The sequence below is a fragment of the Takifugu rubripes genome, chromosome 11 (genome assembly GCF_901000725.2).
Source record: "Takifugu rubripes chromosome 11, fTakRub1.2, whole genome shotgun sequence".
NCBI classification, from domain to species: Eukaryota; Metazoa; Chordata; class Actinopteri; order Tetraodontiformes; family Tetraodontidae; genus Takifugu; species Takifugu rubripes.
In genome coordinates, this window is record NC_042295.1 from 16,162,993 (window position 1) to 16,183,706 (window position 20,714).

Sequence of the window (20,714 nt, forward strand, 5' to 3'; positions counted from 1 at the left end):
AATATTAAGCAGAAAAAACCCTTTTGTTTTATTGGAAAGGTTGCAGCGTCAGCACTAAATGACTGATTTAAAGCAGACAAATGGAGCTTTGATGAAGTTTTAATCCGATTCCCTTTAGCCCCGCCTCCAGTGACCCACACATCTCCATGACGATCCGTTCATTTATCTGCTGTGTTTAGCCGACTGATGTTCGGTTGTGGTGAATCTGTTGGTCACAATATCTGATCAAATCTTAATCACAGATGCTTATGCTAACAGATGTTAGACCTCTGTGTTAGCATATATGAGCCACTTCCTGTCCTGCTGACTCAGCACGCGCCACTTCCTCTACAGCTTTTGGTTCAGTCTCCGGGAGCTCCTCAGACTGTACCTCCTGCGAGTGGACATCCAGGAGCGCAGGCAGTACGTGTCCGCGCTCCTGCGCCCACTGTAGTTGTCCAGGTCAAACTGGCGCTGCAGCGTCACAGCGAGCGCCCGGTCCTGGCGCTCCAGCTGGACCCGACTGATGTAGCGCTCATCACGCGCGTCCTTGCCCACAGGCAGACTCCTCTTTCGGTCAAAGTCCTGGTCTGAGTCCAGATGTTTGGTCTTCTGCTCCCTCTTCCTGCCCCTCTGCGAGGCCGCCGGGTGGCGCCGGCCGCCGGCCTGCTTCCATGGGCCGGGCGAGTCCTTACACGTGTGACAGCCACGGGTCCTGCTGTACGGTGACTGCTTACAACCGAACATGACCGTCCCACCACAGGTCCCAGGAACCCCGAGCTTTGACTCAAAGTCTGAGGCGACTCTGATGGCGGGGACCTGGACCTTTACCGAGTGTTTCTGGAAGCTGTCGGAGGGCACGGCCGGCATCTCGAACATCAGCTTCCTCTTGTTCCCCGCTGTGGCTCCGTCTCCACATCGTCCCGGGGGCTGACACGTGGCGCTGGTGGGTTCTATTCCAGGGCTGGTCAGCGTGGCTTTGGAGTTGAGTCTGATGTTCTGCCGGTCGACCTCGATCTGCCTCCACTTCTGCAGGACTGCAGGACTGGCCTCGTAGCTGGTGGCCTTCTGCAGGCCGCCACTCAGGTTTCTGGGAGTGGACTTCACAATAGTGGGCTCCACGAGACGACCGTCCGGCAGACGCTTGGGTGGCGTGCACGGCGAGCACACAATGGGTTTGAAGTGATTAAATTCTTCTGAAATGCTGTCGTTACTGTCAGGGCTGATGGAGCGCTCAGGTCTGGGCAGGGAGAGGGCGAGAGGCGTCCCTGAAGGCACCACAGCGGTTCTCCACAGGACCCTTCGCTCAGGGACGGTGGCGAGGGCCGAGGCCGAGCCGCTGTTCTCAGATGACAAGAGAATTCCGGCTGCATAGCTGTGACCAACAGTGACCTGGGAGAGGACGAGAGAAAGCGGCTTTAGAGGACCAAACAGGACCAAACGATCCCAATGAGTGTGAGGCCTGAGCTCTGATTGGTGGACTCAAACGACCTCGCTGACCTTACAGCTTCACCTACAAACGGAGCGAAACTGCTGCATTTGGTGCAACGTACGTGGTCCAGGGGGGGCGGCTGGGGGGGCGGCTGGGAGGCACTCTTCCGCTTGCATCCTTGGTCTTCTGATGCATTGGTGCAACTCTGACTCCTCTGAAAACATCTAGCAGAGAAACACAGGTGAGACTGTCTGCTGGCTGAGCAGGAGTCCCGTGGGTGGGGGGGCAGCTCACCTGAACCCCGACCAGGCTTTGGTCTTCTGTGTGAAGGCCGACAGGCTCTGGACCCTCCCGCTGATTGGCTCCTCGTTCTCCGAGTCGGACAGAACGCCCTAAGACAAAAACTCGTGACACAACATCCAAACTATCTCCAATATTATCTTTGATCCCACCAAATGTGTTCATCATCGTCACCAGACGTCCTGATAATGGTTAGGGTTAGTTACTTAATACAGAACCAGCACCGGGAACAGAGACCGCCTCATGGTCGAGGGCTGGAGCCGTCTGTACTCACGGGTTCCTGGTCAGCAGCACAGGGAGGGTTCCTCCTCTTCATCTCCTCTCTGTCTTCAAACAGCAGCTGGAACAAACAGCAGTGAGTGAGGGGAAGGGCCTGGCAGGCTGCTGACCCTGGCCCTGACCCTAGCCCTGGCCCTAGCCCTGACCCTGACCCTAGCCCTGGCCCTGACAGGCTGCTGGCCCTGGCCCTGGCCCTGACCCTAGCCCTGGCCCTAGCCCCGACCCTGGCCCTAGCCCTGACAGGCTGCTGGCCCTGGCCCTGGCCCTAGCCCTGACCCTAGCCCTGACCCTGGCCCTAGCCCTGACCCTGGCCCTAGCCCTGACCCTAGCCCCGACCCTGGCCCCGACCCTAGCCCTGACCCTAGCCCTGACAGGCTGCTGGCCCTGGCCCTGGCCCTAGCCCTGACCCTGACAGGCTGCTGACCCTGACCCTGACCCTGGCCCTGACCCTAGCCCTGACCCTGGCCCTGACCCTAGCCCTGACAGGCTGCTGACCCTGACCCTAGCCCTGGCCCTAGCCCCGACCCTGGCCCTAGCCCTGACAGGCTGCTGGCCCTGGCCCTAGCCCTGACCCTGGCCCTAGCCCTGACCCTGGCCCTAGCCCTGACCCTAGCCCCGACCCTGGCCCCGACCCTAGCCCTGACCCTAGCCCTGACAGGCTGCTGGCCCTGGCCCTGGCCCTAGCCCTGACCCTGACAGGCTGCTGACCCTGACCCTGGCCCTGACCCTAGCCCTGACCCTGGCCCTGACCCTAGCCCTGACAGGCTGCTGACCCTGACCCTGACCCTAGCCCTGGCCCTGACCCTAGCCCTGACCCTGACAGGCTGCTGACCCTGACCCTAGCCCTAGCCCTGACCCTAGCCCTGACAGGCTGCTGACCCTGACCCTAGCCCTGACCCTAGCCCTGACCCTGGCCCTGACCCTGACAGGCTGCTGACCCTAACCCTAACCCTAGCCCTGACCTTAACCATGACCCTAACCCTAGCCCTGACCTTAACCATGACCCTAACCCTCTAACCCTAACCTTAACCCTGACCTACCATGGGACTCACTCACCTTGTGCTTCCCAAAGGTCAAAGGGTCACATTTTGAGAGCAGACCTGGGGAGACAGAAATACGTGTGAACCAAGATCTCCATATTTCACTGTCAGCAGAACAAAATCAGCTTCAGGCAGCTCAGAACTTTGAACCCGGCTCCACGTCTCTGAGAAAGGATCCAGAACCTTTCTGGAATATGGATTTCTGGCCAAATATGACCGGAGTCACCCAAAACCCTAACCAGCACAAATATTTCCAGACACATTTATAGTAATAATAGCAATAGTAATAATAGTAATAATAATAATAGTAATAATTATTATTATTATAATGCCAATCACATTGGTCACATTCAAAACCGAAGGTGGGAGCATCGTTGCAGCAGTAACAGCAGCACTGAGGTAATAACAGATAATAACTGAGGTAATAACATATAATAACTGAGGTAATAACAGATAATAACTGAGGTAATAACATATAATAACTGAGGTAATAACAGTGGTAATAAGTGTTGGTAGCAGGTCCTCCTGCACCTGACAGGCCTGGACCTGTCCTGGACCCGTCCTGGACATGTCCTGGACATGTTCTGGACCTGTCCTGGACCCGTCCTGGACCTGTCCTGCACCTGATAGGCCTGGACATGTCCTGGACATGTTCTGGACATGTTCTGGACATGTTCTGGACCCGTCCTGGACCTGTCCTGGACCCTTCCTGGACCTCTTTCTACACCTTCGTGACCGAGTTGATATGTTGGCCAGTAAAAATCCTCCTGTCGACACGTGATCGAATTAAAAGACAAAATAACAGTTGTTATTGTCAAAGTTAACGTCAAAGCGATTTCCAGCCCCTCTTCCCGGGTCAGCCTTTCTTCCTGTGATATCCTCCATCAAACTCGGATCATTACACGGCAGAAACCCCGCATGAAACTTCAGTTTCAGTCGACTTTATCCGAACTTTACCGAGTTAGCAGGCCGAACGGCCCGGCCCGTGGAACTGGGCCTTCGGCTGGAACTGAACTTGAAGCAAAGTTGGAGCCTGGCCGCCCATGCAGTCCAGAAGAGCGGACCATGGAGTCACCATTCTTGGGTAATCACACTGACCTCTCCGGCTGTCGCAGTCTTTCCTGCCGGGCTGGGTGCTGCTCTTCTCCGGGTCGCTTCTCCTGTGGAGTCGCTCTCCGAAACAGATGTGCCTGTGAGTCCCAGTCGCTGGGTGTGCGGGGGGCGGCCTACAGTCGGGCTGTCCCTCCACACACGCCGAGAACTTCTCCTCATACTCCGGTGGGCTGAGCACCGACCCACCTCCGCTCTCAGCTGGGGCCCGACTAGCGGCGGGGCAGGGCGGACAGCCAGGCTCGGAGGACCCCACGGTCGCCATCTTCCCTGGTGATTCGTCTCTCTCTGGTCGGCTACCACGCAAGCCCCGCCCCCAGACCTTTCGTCCAATGCGAGCGCGCGGTGGGAGGAGTCGAGCGCGGATCTGCACGCGCTTACTCCAGCTGACGAACTTAAAAAAATAAAATGATCTTCTCACTTGATATCAACTATTTACCCACTCTTCATGATAATACCGGTCAGTTAATTTCTTTAATTATGATGGGTAATTCTTGGACTAAACTTTAGAGTTTGACGTCACCATGTTGGGTTAGTTAGGTCTTAAGGGTTTGTGTTAGCACAATTGCTGCTGTAATAATCTCTACTAATCGACAGTAATTATTTGGAAAATATGGAAACAATGAAGGAAAAGCACAACGTCCTGAGTCACTTTTGTTGCTTTATCAATTTTCTCAATAAACAGCACTACTTCCGGTCTGAGTGAAACCCGGAAATGTGCTGGATTTTTGAGACCGTCGAAGAAGACGACAATGGCCGCGCGCAGGAGACCGGTTCGAGCGCGAGCGATGACATAGTGACAGCTGTCACCATTTTATTAGATTTGCAATTAAGTACGTTGATAATGAGAACAAGTATAAAGATCAACTTCTAATGTGGGTAAATAATTAGTTGTTAAGAAGTTCAAGTCCAGAGTGCAGAAAATTAGAAAGATGGGAGTTTTTGGTGGTGCTGTTCAGTATTGAAATGGTTGTTTCTGGCTGTCTTTGTCACATCTGTTGTTTAACGCTCTGTCCTGGTTCCCTGTGTGGGTCAAGGTCCAGATGAGGAATAACAGGCCGGTTGTTGAGGTGGTCCGTCTGGGCCTGGTTTCCTACCTGGAGGCTCTGCAGCTACAGCAGGTCTATATGAAGAGGCATGGTTCAGGTCCAGCTCATGCTCTCCTGCTGTGTCAGCACCCTCCAGTTTATACAACTGGGATTCGTCAAAAACCGTACCCAGCAGCAACGTTAGACCACCTGCGGCTGCTCGGGGCCGAGGTTCACCAGACCAACCGAGGTGGTCTCATCACCTTTCATGGGCCAGGTCAGCTGGTCTGCTACCCGATCCTCAATCTGAGCAACTTCAAGAAGGTCTGTACTGGTTTTGGTCTTGTGATTGTCAAAAGGTGGTGGACTAAAACATGCTATTTCCCCCTCGTAGAGCGTTCGCTGGTATGTTTGTGAACTGGAGAAGACCGTCATCACCGTTTGCAGAAGGTTTGGGATCGACGCCGCCACATCTCCTCATACTGGAGTTTGGGTCCGAGAAAACAAGATCTGCGCCATCGGTACCACAGCACAGCCACAATTAGTTTTGATGAACATTTGATTGAAATATCTGACGATAAATTTAACATGAATAGTAATTTTGCCTCGATCGATACAACATTTGCAAGCACATGATTAAAAGCTGCTTCCATCAGTGATGAAATTCATCTTTTTAACAACTGGGAATCCTCTGATCACAGCTGGCGCTTCAACAGCAGCAGCACAACCGTTCTGGAGTTTAGAATCAATATAAAATGACATTGACTCTTCAGTTCATTAGACGTGATTAGAAACAGAAGAGTTGCTGCCGTGTTGTTTTGGATCGTGCAGCCTTCAGTCCAGGGTTGGGATGGGTTGGGATGGTTTGTGATGGGTTGTGATGGGTTGGGATGGGTTGTGATGGGTTGTGATGGGTTGTGATGGGTTGGGATGGGTTGTGATGGGTTGTGATGGGTTGGGATGGGTTGTGATGGGTTGGGATGGTTTGTGATGGGTTGTGATGGTTTGTGATGGGTTGGGATGGTTTGTGATGGGTTGGGATGGTTTGTGATGGGTTGTGATGGGTTGTGATTGGTTGGGATGGGTTGTGATGGGTTGTGATGGTTTGTGATGGGTTGGGATGGGTTGGGATGGTTTGTGATGGGTTGGGATGGGTTGGGATGGTTTGTGATGGGTTGTGATGGGTTGGGATGGGTTGTGATGGGTTGTGATGGTTTGTGATGGGTTGGGATGGGTTGTGATGGGTTGGGATGGTTTGTGATGGGTTGGGATGGGTTGGGATGGGTTGGGATGGGTTGGGATAGTTTGGGATGGGTTGGGATGGGTTGGGATGGTTTGTGATGGGTTGTGATGGGTTGTGATGGTTTGTGATGGGTTGGGATGGGTTGTGATGGGTTGGGATGGTTTGTGATGGGTTGGGATGGGTTGTGATGGGTTGGGATGGTTTGTGATGGGTTGTGATGGTTTGTGATGGGTGGATGGGTTGTGATGGGTTGTGATGGGTTGTGATGGGTTGTGATGGGTTGTGATGGTTTGTGATGGGTTGTGATGGGTTGTGATGGGTTGTGATGGTTTGTGATGGGTTGTGATGGGTTGTGATGGTTTGCTCTGATCCAGATCTGCTCTCACGGTCCCAAACTGCTTTTCCAGGAATCCACTGCAGTCGCTACATCACGTCTCACGGCTTTGCCCTCAACTGTAACACGGACCTGTCGTGGTTTGAGAACATTGTGCCGTGTGGTATCGAGGACAAAGGCGTGACGTCACTGAGCGCCGAGTTGCTCAGAGACGTCAGCGTGGAGGAGACCGTCCCCCTCCTGCTGGAGGCCTTCAAAGACCAGTTCGGTTGTCGGCTGACTGATGGAAGAACACAGAAAACTGAGTGACGATCATGCAAATGCTTTAAAAATGTAATGGAGATGTTCTGGCATAATTTCAGGGTCCATGTTGGGACTTTCATGTGTGGAATGTTGTGCTCTGAATGTGTCACAGGAAACGTTTAGTTTTCATCTTTGCTGCCCAGTTTTTCAGGTCGATTGGGAGGAAATTATTATGATTATTATTGTATTGTCATTTCTCACCGACTGACTCTTCTCTGAGGAAGTGCTGATTTTAAATGTCTTATAAATCACACAAGTTGAAATCCGAATCCTTTAAACTTTTGTGATGCTGATATAGTTTTAGGTGCATGTATGAGAGCTCTAACTTCTATCAGGAGAAGCTTTCATCTATGAAACCTGAAGGGTCGAAGCAAAACCTCCCCGAAACACGCCGGCTCTCATTCAGGAGACGTGAGTTTGTGTTTAAACGGTTCAGAAACGTGAACTCGTGTGAATCTGGCGTTCATTAACATTTTAGTAAATAACTGTTTCATTCCTGTTGCGCTCTCTTGTGTGAATAATAAGCAGATGCCTTTAAAACAGTGAGCAGCAGCTTTCAGACCCAGATTAGAAAATGAGAGTCTGGGAAATTGTTCGGGATCAAGGAAAACCCACAGATGACTTCAGCTGAAATACAGGACTGGAATAAAGGAACTTTTGGGCCACAACCATAAACGGTACCTTTGGAGAGAGTCGACAAGGCCTGTGATGAGAGGTGCAGCGTTCCTGCTGTGAAACATGGAGGTGCGTCGCTCAGGTTCTGGGGGGGGTGAGCTCCAAAGGGACATGGGTCCAAACGGATGCCAGATGAATGCAGCATGTTAGCAGAAAGTTCTCCAGGAACGTTTGCAGCCGTCAGCCTGGGAGCTGCGGATGGGATTGGATATCCCAACATAACGATCTGACCGGTCGTTGGCTCCAGCAGGGTAAAGTGAAGGTTCTGGAGTGGCGTCGGTCTCCTGACTGCACCACTCTGGGGAGATCTCAAGCCTGCAGCCTAAGAATCTACAGGAACCGGAGGCCTTTAGCCAGGGAGAAGGGGCGGCTGAACCGCCGGAGAAAAGAGAGAAAGGGGCCAAGACACGGCACTAAAACGGGTCAGGGTCATCGGTGCAGTTGTCAGGATTTAACTGACCAGTTGTTTAATAAATGGCTCCGTCCAAGCACCAACCATGAGATGACATGAAAAGCTTTTCTGTTATTATTCACGTTCTCTGAAAACCAGAACTCATCAATTCTGCCTGGCTGTGTAAACTTATGAGCACAACTGGAGTTCCCCCCCCCCCCCCCAAAAAAAGTGTTTGATTCAGTATATTGTTTAACTGAATTGTGTCTTTGATTGTACCTTGTCTTGCAGATCCACACAGCCAGACGTGTGTTTGTTCTGTGGCGCCATGTTCTTTCACATTGTTACGGTGTGCTATATATATAGAGAAATATATATATATACACTATATATATATTTCCTTATCCTTTCTGTGTGGTGACAGGCTTGACCAGAGTCGGTCTCCCATTCCTTCCTGTACTTTCTTATATTTCCCAGCACCAAATGCAGGTAAAAGCTGCCCTGTCTGCAGGAGTAAAGCTGAAGTTAGCTGGTCCTCTTCTTTATTTCTTCTTCCAACCAACTGTGTTGTGATGAGCAAAAACACGTGTGCAAATGTAGCAACATTCGTAGGTCTCCTCTCATTTACAGGAATTAATTAAGACAAATTTTAAATTAAGACAAATTTAGACCTCTACGGCTTTCCGTACTGCAGTGCATCACGTGATGTCACCAAATCTAAGCCTCTGGCGGCGGTTCCGATCCAGTTGGCCTTAGCCAACCCAAACCCGGATGTGTCAGATGACCGACGGGTTCCTGGACACGCAGCAGGAGCCAGCCTTGGTTCCATGACCGGGACGAGGGCCCGGAGGCCGTGTGAGAGTCCGCAGAGAGTGGCTGCTGCTAACAGCGCTAACCCTGCTATCCAGGTTAGGGCTAGCTAACCCTAACGGCCCGGTTCTCCGACGACTGGAGCGGAAAGGGGCCATGAAGGCTCCCTCCCGACGCCAGATGAGCGGTGAGCCGCAGCTCGACCAGGCGGTGCAGCGGTGGTTGGACTGGGACCAGGTGAGCCTGCCGGGGTCTGGCTGTTCTCCTTAGTCTGAAGACACAACTGAAATGTTTGTGAACACCGAGTCACTATTTTAACGAGCGCACAAAGTTGCGGGATCACGGAGAAGGAGCGATATTCCGAGTGACGCAGGAAGACTTCCGCTTCCGGTCTCACAGCTGTTCAAAAACAGCTCTGTGATGAATTATCATTAATGAATGGGAAATGCCATATTTTGAGAAATCAAAATATGAAATCATCGAGATATGACAGGAGCGCACGCACACACACTCTCTCACGCACGCACACACACTCTCTCACGCACGCACACACACACACACGCTCTCACGCACGCACTGACCTGAGTGTTAAAATGTCACCAGTGTCCTGACCTTCTCCAATAAATGTCACGAATAAAGCGTTCCTCTGCTTGACCCGCTTTGAAAAGCTGACACTTATCTTTTGATTGATTAGATTTAATGTCATTATTGATGAATTTAAATCTCCATCTAGAGTGAACAAGATGGTTTGTGGAGCTTTAGTGTTGAGTCATGCTGCCCCTCCTCGAACCCTAACCTTCCCCTAACCCTCTAACCCTAACCCTAACCCCTCCTCTAACCCTAACCTAGCCCCTCCTCTAACCCTAGCCTTCCCCTAACCCTAACCTAACCCCTCCTCGAACCCTAACCTTCCCCTAACCCTAACCTAACCCCTCCTCTAACCGTAACCTAACCTTCGAACCCTAACCTAACCCCTCCTCTAACCCTAACCCTAACCCCTCCTCTAACCCTAACCTTCCCCTAACCCTCTAACCCTAACCCCTCCTCTAACCCTAACCCTAACCCTTCCTCTAACCCTAACCTTCCCCTAACCCTAACCCCTCCTCTAACCCTAACCCTAACCTAACTCCTCCTCTAACCGTAACCTAACCCTCGAACCCTAACCTAACCCCTCCTCTAACCCTAACCCTAACCCCTCCTCTAACCCTAACCCTTCCCCTAACCCTCTAACCCTAACCCCTCCTCTAACCCTAACCCTAACCCTTCCTCTAACCCTAACCTTCCCCTAACCCTAACCCCTCCTCTAACCCTAACCCTAACCTAACTCCTCCCCTAACCCTAACCCCTCCCCTAACCCTAACCCTTCCTCTAACCCTAACCTTCCCCTAACCCTCTAACCCTAACCCTAACCTAACCCCTCCTCTAACCCTAACCCTCCTCTAACCCTAACCCCTCCTCTAACCCTAACCCTTCCTCTAACCCTAACCTTCCCCTAACCCTCTAAACCTAACCCTAACCTAACCCCTCCTCTAACCCTAACCCTAACCCCCCAGGGGGGCGTGCCCCACTATTTGAGAAGCGCTGCCCTAACCTAACTCTAACCCCTCCTCTAACCCTAACCTAACCCTAACCCCTCCTCTAACTCTAACCCCTCATCCTGCTGAGACCGTCTGAAGATGGAGGTTCTCCAGCTGCTGGTGATCTCCAACCACAATATTCCTGTTCTGTAGAACCCCTGGACCCGGGCTCAGGTGCAGTCTCTGGTGGCAGCAGGTCGCCAGGATGACCTGAGGAAGAGACTCTGCTGCCGGATGAGCTTCGGAACAGCTGGACTGAGAGCGCCGATGGGAGCCGGATTTAGCCGGATTAATGACCTCACTGTCATCCAGTCCACCCAGGTTCCTCTCCGCTCGTGACTTTACCGGGTTGTTTCCACCACTCTGACCTGTGATGAAAGTGTGCATGTGTTTTGTGTGCCCGTCCCCTGGCCAGGGCTTGCATTCATACCTGTCCAGGTGTTTCCCAGACCTGCGCGACAGAGGTGTCGTCATTGGTTTTGACTCCAGAGGTCAGGAAGAGAGTGGCTGCAGCAGCCAGCGGTAACTGCACACAACTCGTGTTTGGGTTAGCTTCTGTCAGGAGGCGGGACGACAGTCATGTGATCTCTGTTTCAGTTTGGCAAAGCTAACGGCTGCTGTGATGCTCAGCAGAGAGGTTCCCGTTCATCTCTTCTCCACATTTGTCCCGACCCCGTATGTGGTGAGAAAAGCACCGACAGGTTCTGTCCGAGTGGGCGGAGTCACACACTCAGATGGGTGGGGTCACTGACTCAGATAGGTGGGGTCACTGGCTCAAATGGGTGGGGTCACTGGCTCAGATGGGTGGAGTCACTGACTCAGATGGGCGGGGCCACTGACTCAGATGGGTGGGGTCATTGGTTTAGATGGGCCGGGTTACTGGCTCAGATGGGCCGGGTTACTGGCTCAGATGGGCGGGGTCACTGGCTCAGATGGGTGGGGTCACATACTCAGATGGGTGGGGTCACTGGCTCAGATGGGTGGGGTCATTGGTTTAGATGGGCCGGGTTACTGGCTCAGATGGGTGGGGTCACTGGCTCAGATGGGTGGGGTCACATACTCAGATGGGTGGGGTCACTGGCTCAGATGGGTGGGGTCACAGACTCAGATAGGTGGGGTCACTGGCTCAAATGGGTGGGGTCACTGGCTCAGATGGGTGGAGTCACTGACTCAGATGGGTGGGGTCACTGGCTCAGATGGGTGGAGTCACTGACTCAGGTGGGTGGAGTCACTGGCTCAGATGGGTGGAGTCACTGACTCAGATGGGTGGGCTTATAGATTCAGATGGGCCGGGTCACTGGCTCAGATGGGTGGGCTCACAGACTCAGATGGGTGGGGTCACTGGCTCAGATGGGTGGGGCTCACAGACTCAGATGGGTGGGCTCACAGATTCAGATGGGTGGGGTCACTGGCTCAGATGGGTGGGCTCACAGACTCAGATGGGTGGGGTCACTGGCTCAGATGGGTGGGGCTCACAGACTCAGATGGGTGGGCTCACAGATTCAGATGGGTGGGGTCACTGGCTCAGATGGGTGGGCTCACAGACTCAGATGGGTGGGGTCACTGGCTCAGATGGGTGGGCTCACAGACTCAGATGGGTGGGGTCACTGACTCAGATGGGCGGGGTCACTGACTCAGATGGGCGGGGTCACTGAGCGTCTCGTAAAACAGGGCTTGTTTGTTGCAGCCATATGCAGTGCAGAAGCTCGGAGCAGTGGCCGGAGTGATGATCACTGCATCCCACAATCCCAAAGAAGACAACGGATACAAGGTGAGAGTCTCTGACATCACCCACACCACGGGAAGGTTAAACTTTCTTTCAAATTCCAGTAAAAATCCAGGTTCAACCTTTAAAGCCTAATTAGGGAATTTATAATTTAGGAGGGAAACTAATTTTAAATCAGCTGTCTGGAGCTGGAGCCTGTTTCAGTGCGGGGGGGGGGAGGGTCACTGGACGTGTCACCATCTCATCAGTTATAGACAAACACCAGATCACCCAAATATGTCTTTGGAAACTCCTCTAAGGGCTCCACATGCAGTAGGGGGCGCCATATTTTTAGCAGACTGGTGTGGTTAGCTATGCGACTTCCCAAGTTTCGAGCCATGTGCCACAGCTGCAAATACGTGGTGTAGCCCCCCTCTAACCCTCACCCTGAGTGGTTTGGGACAAAGAATGGGAGAGGGGTGTTGGCCGCTGTCATAAGTTATCTGGACGCCCTGCCTTCCTCAATTACACCAAAATAATGTTAATATCAACGAAAAAGGGCTCTTGTTTCCAAATGTGGGTCGACGGTGCAAAACTCCCTCAGCAGTGTTGAACTCACAGATCCCGTGTGTGAAGAGGAGCCGCATTAATTCAGTAGATTTGCACTTTTGATTTAATTACAAAGTCTTTGGTTACCAAACGGCACCTGCCAGGGTTAGGGGGTCAGGGTTAGGGTTAGAGGGTCAGGGTTAGGGTTAGAGGGTTAGGGTTAGAGGGTTAGGGTTAGAGGGTTAGGGTTAGAGGGTTAGAGTAGGGTTAGAGGGTCAGGGTTAGAGGGTCAGGGTTAGAGGGTTAGGGTTAGAGTAGGGTTAGAGGGTCAGGGTTAGGGTTAGAGGGTCAGGGTTAGAGGGTTTGGGTAGGGTTAGGGTTAGGGTAGGGTTAGAGGGTTAGGGTAGGGTTAGGATTAGAGGGGTTAGGCTTTGAGTTAGGATTAGAGGGGTTAGGATTAGGGTCAGGGTTAGAGGGTCAGGGTTAGAGGGTTAGAGTCAGGGTTGGGGGTTAGGGTTAGAGTTAGAGGGTTAGGTTAGGGTTAGAGGGTCAGGGTTAGGGTTAGGGTTAGAGGGTCAGGGTTAGAGGGTTAGAGTCAGGGTTAGGGTTGGGGGTTAGGGTCAGGGTTAGGGTTAAGGTAGGGTTAGGGTTAGAGGGTTAGGGTCAGGGTTAGAGGGTCAGGGTTAAAGGGTCAGGGTCAGGGTTAGAGGGTCAGGGTTAGGGTTAGAGCATCACGGTGCTCGGACCAAGAAGCAGGAAGGAGCCAGAGCCATGTTCCATCCAGCATTAAACGGCACGTTGATGCTGCCTCAGTTTTAAATGTGAAATGAGAAACTGGCTGTGCGATGAGATGAATGAGGATGTGAGCGCTGCTCCTCTGTGTCCTCACCGCAGGTGTACTGGTGTAATGGTGCTCAGATCTGCTCACCACACGACAGAGAGATCCTGTGTTGTGTTGAGGAGCAGCTGGAGCCCTGGAGCTCCTCCTGCTGGGAGGAGGAGCTGGTGGAGACATCGTCCCTCAGGACTAACCCACTGGCTGACATCAGCCGCTCCTACATGGAAGAGCTGACCTCCCTCTGTTTCCACAGGTTAGAGGAGGGCGTAAGAATGAACCCTAGACCTCTGTAGCACTTCTTCGGACCTACATGATCAGGCCGAAGTCCCGTAGAGACTGGGCTGAAGTCAATACCAACCAGGTGATTCACAAGACCCTCCTAAAAACCTCTATGTGTGTGTTGGTCCTCTTGTCTCTCAGGAATCTGAACAGAAGGTGTCCACTGAAGTTTGTCCACTCGTCATTCCATGGGGTTGGACATGACTATGTCCAGAAGGCCTTCCAAACCTTTGGGTTCGCTCCACCAATCCCTGTTCCTGAGCAGAAAGACCCTGACCCCAACTTCTCCTCCGTCATCTGCCCCAACCCTGAAGAAGGACTGTCGGTCCTTGTAGGGCACAGATTAGTCTGCCAAGATCTCAACCTCTGGGTTTCTCTTTGTTTCAGTGACTTTGATCATTCTTTTGTCCTCCAGGAACTTTCTGTTCTTCTGGCAGAGAAAGAAAATGCTCCAATTGTCCTGGCAACAGATCCTGATGCTGACCGCTTGGCGGTAGCAGAGAAGTCTGAAGGGTAATGTTTGCTGAGTGGACCCTGGGCTGTAGGACCTCCTCTCTGCTGTGGTTTACCAGGGTCTGTGTCTACCCAGGTGTGGATGGAAGGTGTTCACAGGAAATGAACTGGCAGCTCTGCTGGGATGGTGGATGTTCTCCAACTGGAAAGATGCCCATCCAGATCCAGAAGATGTCCAGAAGGTTTACATGTTGTCCACCACGGTGTCTTCAAAGATCCTGCAGACCTTCGCACGTGAGAAGGGGTTTAAGTTCGAGGTCAGTGAAAATGCAGCTGACCGGAGGTTAACTGACAACTCGTTGATGTGAGTTCTCTCTGGAAGTGAAGCGTGATGGCGCCCACATGGAGCAGGTCCCGTCCATGATGGCGGCGTGATGGCGCCCACATGGAGCAGGTCCCGTCCATGATGGCGGCGTGATGGCGCCCACATGGAGCAGGTCCCGTCCATGATGGCGGCGTGATGGCGCCCACATGGAGCAGGTCCCGTCCATGATGGTGGCGTGATGGCGCCCACATGGAGCAGGTCCCGTCCATGATGGCGGCGTGATGGCGCCCATATGGAGCAGGTCCTGTCCATGATGGCGGCGTGATGGCGCCCACATGGAGCAGGTCCCGTCCATGATGGCGGCGTGATGGCGCCCACATGGAGCAGGTCCCGTCCATGATGGCGGCGTGATGGCGCCCACATGGAGCAGGTCCCGTCCATGATGGCGGCGTGATGGCGCCCATATGGAGCAGTGTTCTGGGCCTTCGTATGCTAGCACTTGCTCTTTGGTGCCGGGAGGAGCCCTGTTGCACCTGTATCCATGTTGGCGCTCATCAATGGGCGGCTGTTCTCCTGGAAGCCCGTCCAGATGATACCAACACTGCCTGTCCTGAACGTCCGGGGACAGAGGGTCCCCGTCCACGATGGGGTCCCCGTCCACGATGGGGTCCCCGTCCACGATGGGGTCCCCGTCCACGATGGGGTCCCCGTCCACGATGGGAATACCCCCGTCACAGTGACACCACACGCTGTTGCTCCACCAGAGCTGCTGTTGTTTCATGTTGTGTTTCCACAATGGTCTGGCAGATGGATTTGGACTAAGGTTTGGAGGTTTGGAGAAGTTGTGAACCCACTGGCCACGTTCCTTCACTGCCTTCAACCTTTAACTCTGCTGAGTTGATTTCCGTCAGGATGCTCTTCCTCTGCCATCGGGCAAATCTTTCTGAGTTGTTTGGACACCCTGATAATAAAGAATCACAATAGTCCAGCCTGGAAGGAACAAATGCTGGACTAACTTTTCAGCATCATGGTGGGTCAGTAGCTTCCTGATCTTTGAGATGTTCCTCAGGTGGAAAAAGGCCCTTCTAGAGACTAATTTAATGTGGGAGTTGAAGGAGAGATTTTGGTCAAAAGTTACTCCTCGATTCCTCACAGAGAGACTAGATGTTAATGAGATCCCATCTAGAGTGATCATGTGATCTAATCTATCCCTGAGAGGTTCAGGACCAAACACCACGACCTCAGTTTCTCCTGAGTTAAGGAGGAGGACATTTGAGGACATCCAGGACTTTATGTCTTTAAGACAGGTCTGGAGCTTCACTAACTTCTCTGTCTCCTCTGGTTTCATGGATAAATAAAGCTGAGTGTCATCAGCATAACAATGAAAATTTATCCCATGCTGCCGAATAATGTTCCCTAAGGGAAGCATGTACAAGGTGAAGAGGATTGGTCCAAGTACGGAACCTTGAGGAACTCCATGGCTAACCCTACTGTATGAGGAGGGAACGCCATGGCTAACCCTACTGTATGAGGAGGGAACACCATGGACATGGGCAAACTGGTATCTATCAGATAAATATGATCTAAACCAGTCTAGTGCTGTCCCTTTAATCCCAATCACATGTTCCAGTCTCTGTAACAGGATGCTGTGATCAACTGGATCAAAAGCAGCACTGAGGTCCAGCAGAACCAGCATAGAGACCAGTCCATGATCTGAAGCTATGAGAAGATCATTAGTGACTTTAAGAAGTGCTGTTTCTGTGCTGTGGTGAGCTCTAAAGCCTGACTGAAACATCTCAAACAGGCTGTTCCTCTGCAGGTGCTCCAGTAACTGAGTCACCACCACCTTCTCTAGAACTTTAGAGATCAAAGGAAGGTTGGATATTGGCCTATAATTTGCTAAGACATCAGGATCCAGTGATGGTTTTTTAAGCAACGGCTTAATCACTGCCACCTTGTAGGACCGGGGTCCATAACCTGACACTAAAGAACCATTGATCTGGTCCAGGATAGAACTGCCTATCAATGGTAAAACATCCTTCAACAGGTGTGTTGGGATGGCCTGGTTGGCTACTGGGCTTTGGTCCTCATGACGCCTGGCCAGACCTGCCTGAGGAGATGGAGCTGGTGCACTTGTCTCGTGTTTCTCTCCTTAGTCTTCTTTACTGACGATGCTGCTGTCACGTCTGCCTGGCTCACAGGAAACTCTACCTGGCTTCAAGTGGATTGGTCACCGAATCCATGAGCTCGCCCAAGCTGGGAATACCGTCCTTTTTTCCTTTGAGGAGTCAATAGGTAACCGGAGTTACGTTAATTAGCACATTTGAGTTGATTGCGTTTGCTAAATCCGATCTTGTTCTGTGCGGTCTGACCCAGGGTTCCTGTGTGGCTCTTGGGTTCTTGATAAAGACGGCATCAGTTCGGCGGCGGTCGTGGCTGAAATGGCTTCTTACCTGTATCACAAGCACCTGAATCTGAACCAACAACTTCACATCATCTACCAAACGTGAGCGGTTGGGTCTTCGGCTTTCTGGCTCTGTTCTGGCTCCTGTTGGGTCCTGTTGGCTCCTGTTGGGTCCTGTTGGTTCCTGTTGGCTCCTGTTGGCTCCTGTTGGGTCCTGTTGGGTCCTGTTGGGTCCTGTCGGCTGGTGTCATCCAGGTGCTTCCTGTCTGCAGGTACGGCTACCACCTGTCGAAAACGTCGTACGTCGTTTGTGAAGACCCACCTACTATCAACAGCATCTTCAGTCGCATCAGGAACTTTGGAGGCACAGGTTCTTACCCAAAGACGTGCAGCGGGATCCAGATCGTGCACGTGCGAGACGTAACCACGGGATACGACAGCAGCCAGCCGGACCTCAGATCTGTAAGATGTTTGTTGTGTTAAAGGTCCAGAAGGATGCTGCATCCATGTGGAGCATCTTCACCTTTATGAACACATGAGGTGATGAGGTCACCTTTATGAACACATGAGTGGTGATGAGGTCACCTTTATGAAGACATGAGGTGATGAGGTCACCTTTATGAACACATGAGTGGTGATGAGGTCACCTTTATGAACACATGAGGTGATGAGGTCACCTTTATGAACACATGAGTGGTGATGAGGTCACCTTTATGAACACATGAGGTGATGAGGTCACCTTTATGAACACATGAGTGGTGATGAGGTCACCTTTATGAACACATGAGGTGATGAGGTCACCTTTATGAAGACATGAGGTGATGAGGTCACCTTTATGAACACATGAGGTGATGAGGTCACCTTTATGAACACATGAGTGGTGATGAGGTCACCTTTATGAACACATGAGGTGATGAGGTCACCTTTATGAACACATGAGTGGTGATGAGGTCACCTTTATGAAGACATGAGGTGATGAGGTCACCTTTATGAACACATGAGTGGTGATGAGGTCACCTTTATGAACACATGAGGTGATGAGGTCACCTTTATGAACACATGAGGTGATGAGGTCACCTATATGAACACATGAGTGGTGATGAGGTCACCTTTATGAACACATGAGTGGTGATGAGGTCACCTTTATGAACACATGAGGTGATGAGGTCACCTTTATGAACACATGAGTGGTGATGAGGTCACCTTTATGAACACATGAGGTGATGAGGTCACCTTTATGAACACATGAGTGGTGGTCCAGATCCTCCCCAGACGCTGCAAAGTTAGGATGAGCGGAAGAGTCGCACATCTGGAACTCCCTGGAGATGCAGATGTTTCTCCTTGAGGACGTTTCACTGCTCGTGTGTTTGGGGAGAAACTGATAGAAACCAATATTTTTGATCCTCAAGTATCCAAACCCGAGGGTTCATTTCCAGCAAATAAACAAGTGATTTGAATAGACTTGATGCCCCCTCAGGTGATCGCTTATCAGTTTATGTAAAGTCACTAATTGGTGAGCACACACACACACACACACACTCACTCACACACACTCACACGATTGTTGGTTGCATTTATCACTATAGTTCGGAGTAGCGCAATAATTTATTACAAACCAACACAGAAAGTTTCTCCTCTGTCTTACAGGTACTTCCTGTGATGAAGAGTAGTCACATGATCACCTTCACCCTTCAAAATGGCTTCGTGGCCACTCTGAGAACCAGCGGTACTGAACCCAAGATCAAATGCTACGCTGAGTACTGCGCAGCGCCAGGAAACAGGTCAGAGTGCAGCAGGTGCAGCAGGTGCACCTGGTGCTGCAGGTACACCTGGTGCTGCAGGTGCAGCAGGTACACCTGGTGCAGCAGGTGCAGCGGGTGCAGCAGGTACACCAGGTGCAGCAGGTGCACCAGGGGCAGCAGTCACACCTGACTGCTGCCCCTGGTGGTTGGCTGTAGTACAGCGTTAAACCTCCCATTAGCAGATGAGATACCTGCTTCACGTTGATGCATGTTGAGTCTTCCATCTTTGCTTTGGTCAATGATGTAACCTGTCTACAAATTTCTACATATTGCACCTGATCCAGGGTGTGTGTAGAAGTGGGCGTGGCCTCACCGGCTGTCTCTGTGCTGCAGTGATGTGTCCAGACTAGAGGAGGAGCTGCAAAGTTTCATGGCCGCTCTGCTGGACGAGTTCCTGGAGCCGGAGAGAAACAACCTGACTCGCCGCCACATTTAGCTCCTCCCCCTTCCACGTGTCCCGCTCATGTCGTCACATCTGTTATTGATCATCAGTCGTCCTTCAGTCACCTGACAGCAGGGAGCAGACGTGTTCAGCCAAAGATGGGTTCTGGCCCCAACAGAACAAAGTGTTTCAGGGATTTGGGTCAAAAAAAGACCCAAAACAAGAGTTTGATGGACTTGACTTTTATTATCGAGCAACAAAAATAATCAGTGGGTCAAATATTTATTTTGTTACTGCAAAGTAAAATCAATTCTTAAAAGTTAGATATGATCAAATGTGGAAAAGGCTTCAGCTCAGTTGGGCAGCTTTTCTCACACTGAAGGAATAAAAACGTCAGATTCCAGAGATCGAGTTTGATTTTGAACTTCGTTTACGTCTCCCATTACGAGGAGCTTATTTATTTTTATACTGCAGAGGTTAAATATATTTATGAAGTGCTTTGTTGGGGGTTGAGCTCATTCTTCTCCCTCTGTCCTCATACATCTGCTGCTCCCAGCATTTCACCAATAAAAACCTGGTTGGAACTTCTAAAAGTGTGTTCTGATTTTCAAGCTTCAGACTCTGGTGGTTCTGAGCCCGGGCCCCTTTCAGAGCGCAGCTGTGACAAACCTGCCCCAGCTCCAGAGGCTGGGGTATTAATGACGCAATAATGGCGTATTAATGACGCAATAATGATGTAATAATGGCGTATTAATGACACAATAATGGCGTATTAATGACGCAATAATGATGTAATAATGGCGTATTAATGACGCAATAATGGCGTATTAATGACGCAATAATGGCGTATTAATGACGCAATAATGATGTAATAATGGCGTATTAATGACGCAATAATGGCGTATTAATGACGCAATAATGGCGTATTAATGACGTAATAATGGCGTATTAATGACGCAATAATGATGTAATAATGACGCAATAATGGCGTATTAATGATGTAATAATGGCGTATTAATGATGCAATAATGGCGTATTAATGACGCAATAATGATGTATTAATGGCGTATTAATGACGTAATAATGGCGTATTAATGACGCAATAATGGCGTATTAATGACGCAATAATGATGTAATAATGGCGTATTAATGACGCAATAATGGCGTATTAATGACGCAATAATGATGTAATAATGGCGTATTAATGACGCAATAATGGCGTATTAATGACGTAATAATGGCGTATTAATGACGCAATAATGATGTAATAATGGCGTATTAATGACGTAATAATGGCGTATTAATGACGCAATAATGACGTAATAATGGCGTATTAATGACGTAATAATGGCGTATTAATGACGCAATAATGATGTAAGAATGGCGTATTAATGACGCAATAATGACGCAATAATGGCGTATTAATGACGTATTAATGACGCAATAATGGCGTATTAATGACGCAATAATGATGTA

General features: G+C 50.9%; 3 protein-coding genes across 7 annotated transcripts; 2 read left to right on the forward strand and 1 right to left on the reverse strand.

Annotated features, from left to right (window-relative positions):
* On the reverse strand, nucleotides 1-4,518 carry rnf169 (ring finger protein 169). Of its 2 annotated transcripts, XM_003976924.3 has the most exons (6): nucleotides 4,129-4,518; nucleotides 3,047-3,090; nucleotides 1,986-2,051; nucleotides 1,706-1,803; nucleotides 1,533-1,635; nucleotides 1-1,371 (listed from the first exon to the last, which is right to left on the reverse strand). In XM_003976924.3, the coding sequence occupies exons 1-6, from the start codon at nucleotides 4,403-4,405 to the stop codon at nucleotides 328-330; spliced, it is 1,632 nt and encodes a 543-aa protein (XP_003976973.2). In that variant the 5' UTR covers nucleotides 4,406-4,518; the 3' UTR covers nucleotides 1-327. The 2 variants fall into 2 exon arrangements, with proteins under 2 accessions (XP_003976973.2, XP_029700079.1); XM_029844219.1 differs by lacking the exon at nucleotides 3,047-3,090 and having other exon boundaries at nucleotides 4,129-4,437.
* On the forward strand, nucleotides 4,467-7,317 carry lipt2 (lipoyl(octanoyl) transferase 2). Of its 4 annotated transcripts, none has more exons than XM_029844228.1 (4): nucleotides 4,467-4,600; nucleotides 5,178-5,492; nucleotides 5,563-5,689; nucleotides 6,819-7,317. In XM_029844228.1, the coding sequence occupies exons 1-4, from the start codon at nucleotides 4,589-4,591 to the stop codon at nucleotides 7,052-7,054; spliced, it is 690 nt and encodes a 229-aa protein (XP_029700088.1). In that variant the 5' UTR covers nucleotides 4,467-4,588; the 3' UTR covers nucleotides 7,055-7,317. The 4 variants fall into 4 exon arrangements, with proteins under 4 accessions (XP_029700088.1, XP_029700089.1, XP_029700091.1 ...); XM_029844229.1 differs by lacking the exon at nucleotides 4,467-4,600 and adding an exon at nucleotides 4,652-5,019; XM_029844231.1 differs by lacking the exon at nucleotides 4,467-4,600 and adding an exon at nucleotides 4,654-5,015.
* A 1,490-nt stretch (nucleotides 7,318-8,807) lies between these two features.
* On the forward strand, nucleotides 8,808-19,831 carry pgm2l1 (phosphoglucomutase 2-like 1). The gene is made up of 14 exons (XM_029844217.1): nucleotides 8,808-9,161; nucleotides 10,655-10,822; nucleotides 10,917-11,023; nucleotides 11,099-11,183; nucleotides 12,189-12,272; nucleotides 13,650-13,846; nucleotides 14,014-14,203; nucleotides 14,288-14,385; nucleotides 14,462-14,642; nucleotides 16,852-16,945; nucleotides 17,027-17,156; nucleotides 17,327-17,516; nucleotides 18,702-18,835; nucleotides 19,190-19,831. Exons 1-14 carry the CDS (start codon nucleotides 9,081-9,083, stop codon nucleotides 19,290-19,292), a joined length of 1,842 nt encoding a protein of 613 aa, XP_029700077.1. The 5' UTR covers nucleotides 8,808-9,080; the 3' UTR covers nucleotides 19,293-19,831.
* Nucleotides 19,832-20,714: the final 883 nt, after the last annotated feature.

What these genes read in the sequence shown, in the direction of transcription:
- rnf169 (XM_003976924.3), bottom strand. Translation starts at nt 4,405, where the DNA reads ATGGCGACCGTGGGGTCCTCCGAGCCTGGCTGTCCGCCCTGCCCCGCC. An exon ending in AGACTGCGACAGCCGGAGAG is followed by an intron (nt 3,091 to 4,128) that starts GTCAGTGTGATT and finishes CTGTCTCCCCAG; the next exon opens with GTCTGCTCTCAAAATGTGAC. An exon ending in TGACCTTTGGGAAGCACAAG is followed by an intron (nt 2,052 to 3,046) that starts GTGAGTGAGTCC and finishes TGTTTGTTCCAG; the next exon opens with CTGCTGTTTGAAGACAGAGA.
- lipt2 (XM_029844228.1), top strand. An exon ending in ATCTGAGCAACTTCAAGAAG is followed by an intron (nt 5,493 to 5,562) that starts GTCTGTACTGGT and finishes TCCCCCTCGTAG; the next exon opens with AGCGTTCGCTGGTATGTTTG. An exon ending in AAACAAGATCTGCGCCATCG is followed by an intron (nt 5,690 to 6,818) that starts GTACCACAGCAC and finishes CTGCTTTTCCAG; the next exon opens with GAATCCACTGCAGTCGCTAC.
- pgm2l1 (XM_029844217.1), top strand. Translation starts at nt 9,081, where the DNA reads ATGAAGGCTCCCTCCCGACGCCAGATGAGCGGTGAGCCGCAGCTCGAC. An exon ending in ACCTCCCTCTGTTTCCACAG is followed by an intron (nt 13,847 to 14,013) that starts GTTAGAGGAGGG and finishes CTTGTCTCTCAG; the next exon opens with GAATCTGAACAGAAGGTGTC. An exon ending in TGCGCAGCGCCAGGAAACAG is followed by an intron (nt 18,836 to 19,189) that starts GTCAGAGTGCAG and finishes TCTGTGCTGCAG; the next exon opens with TGATGTGTCCAGACTAGAGG.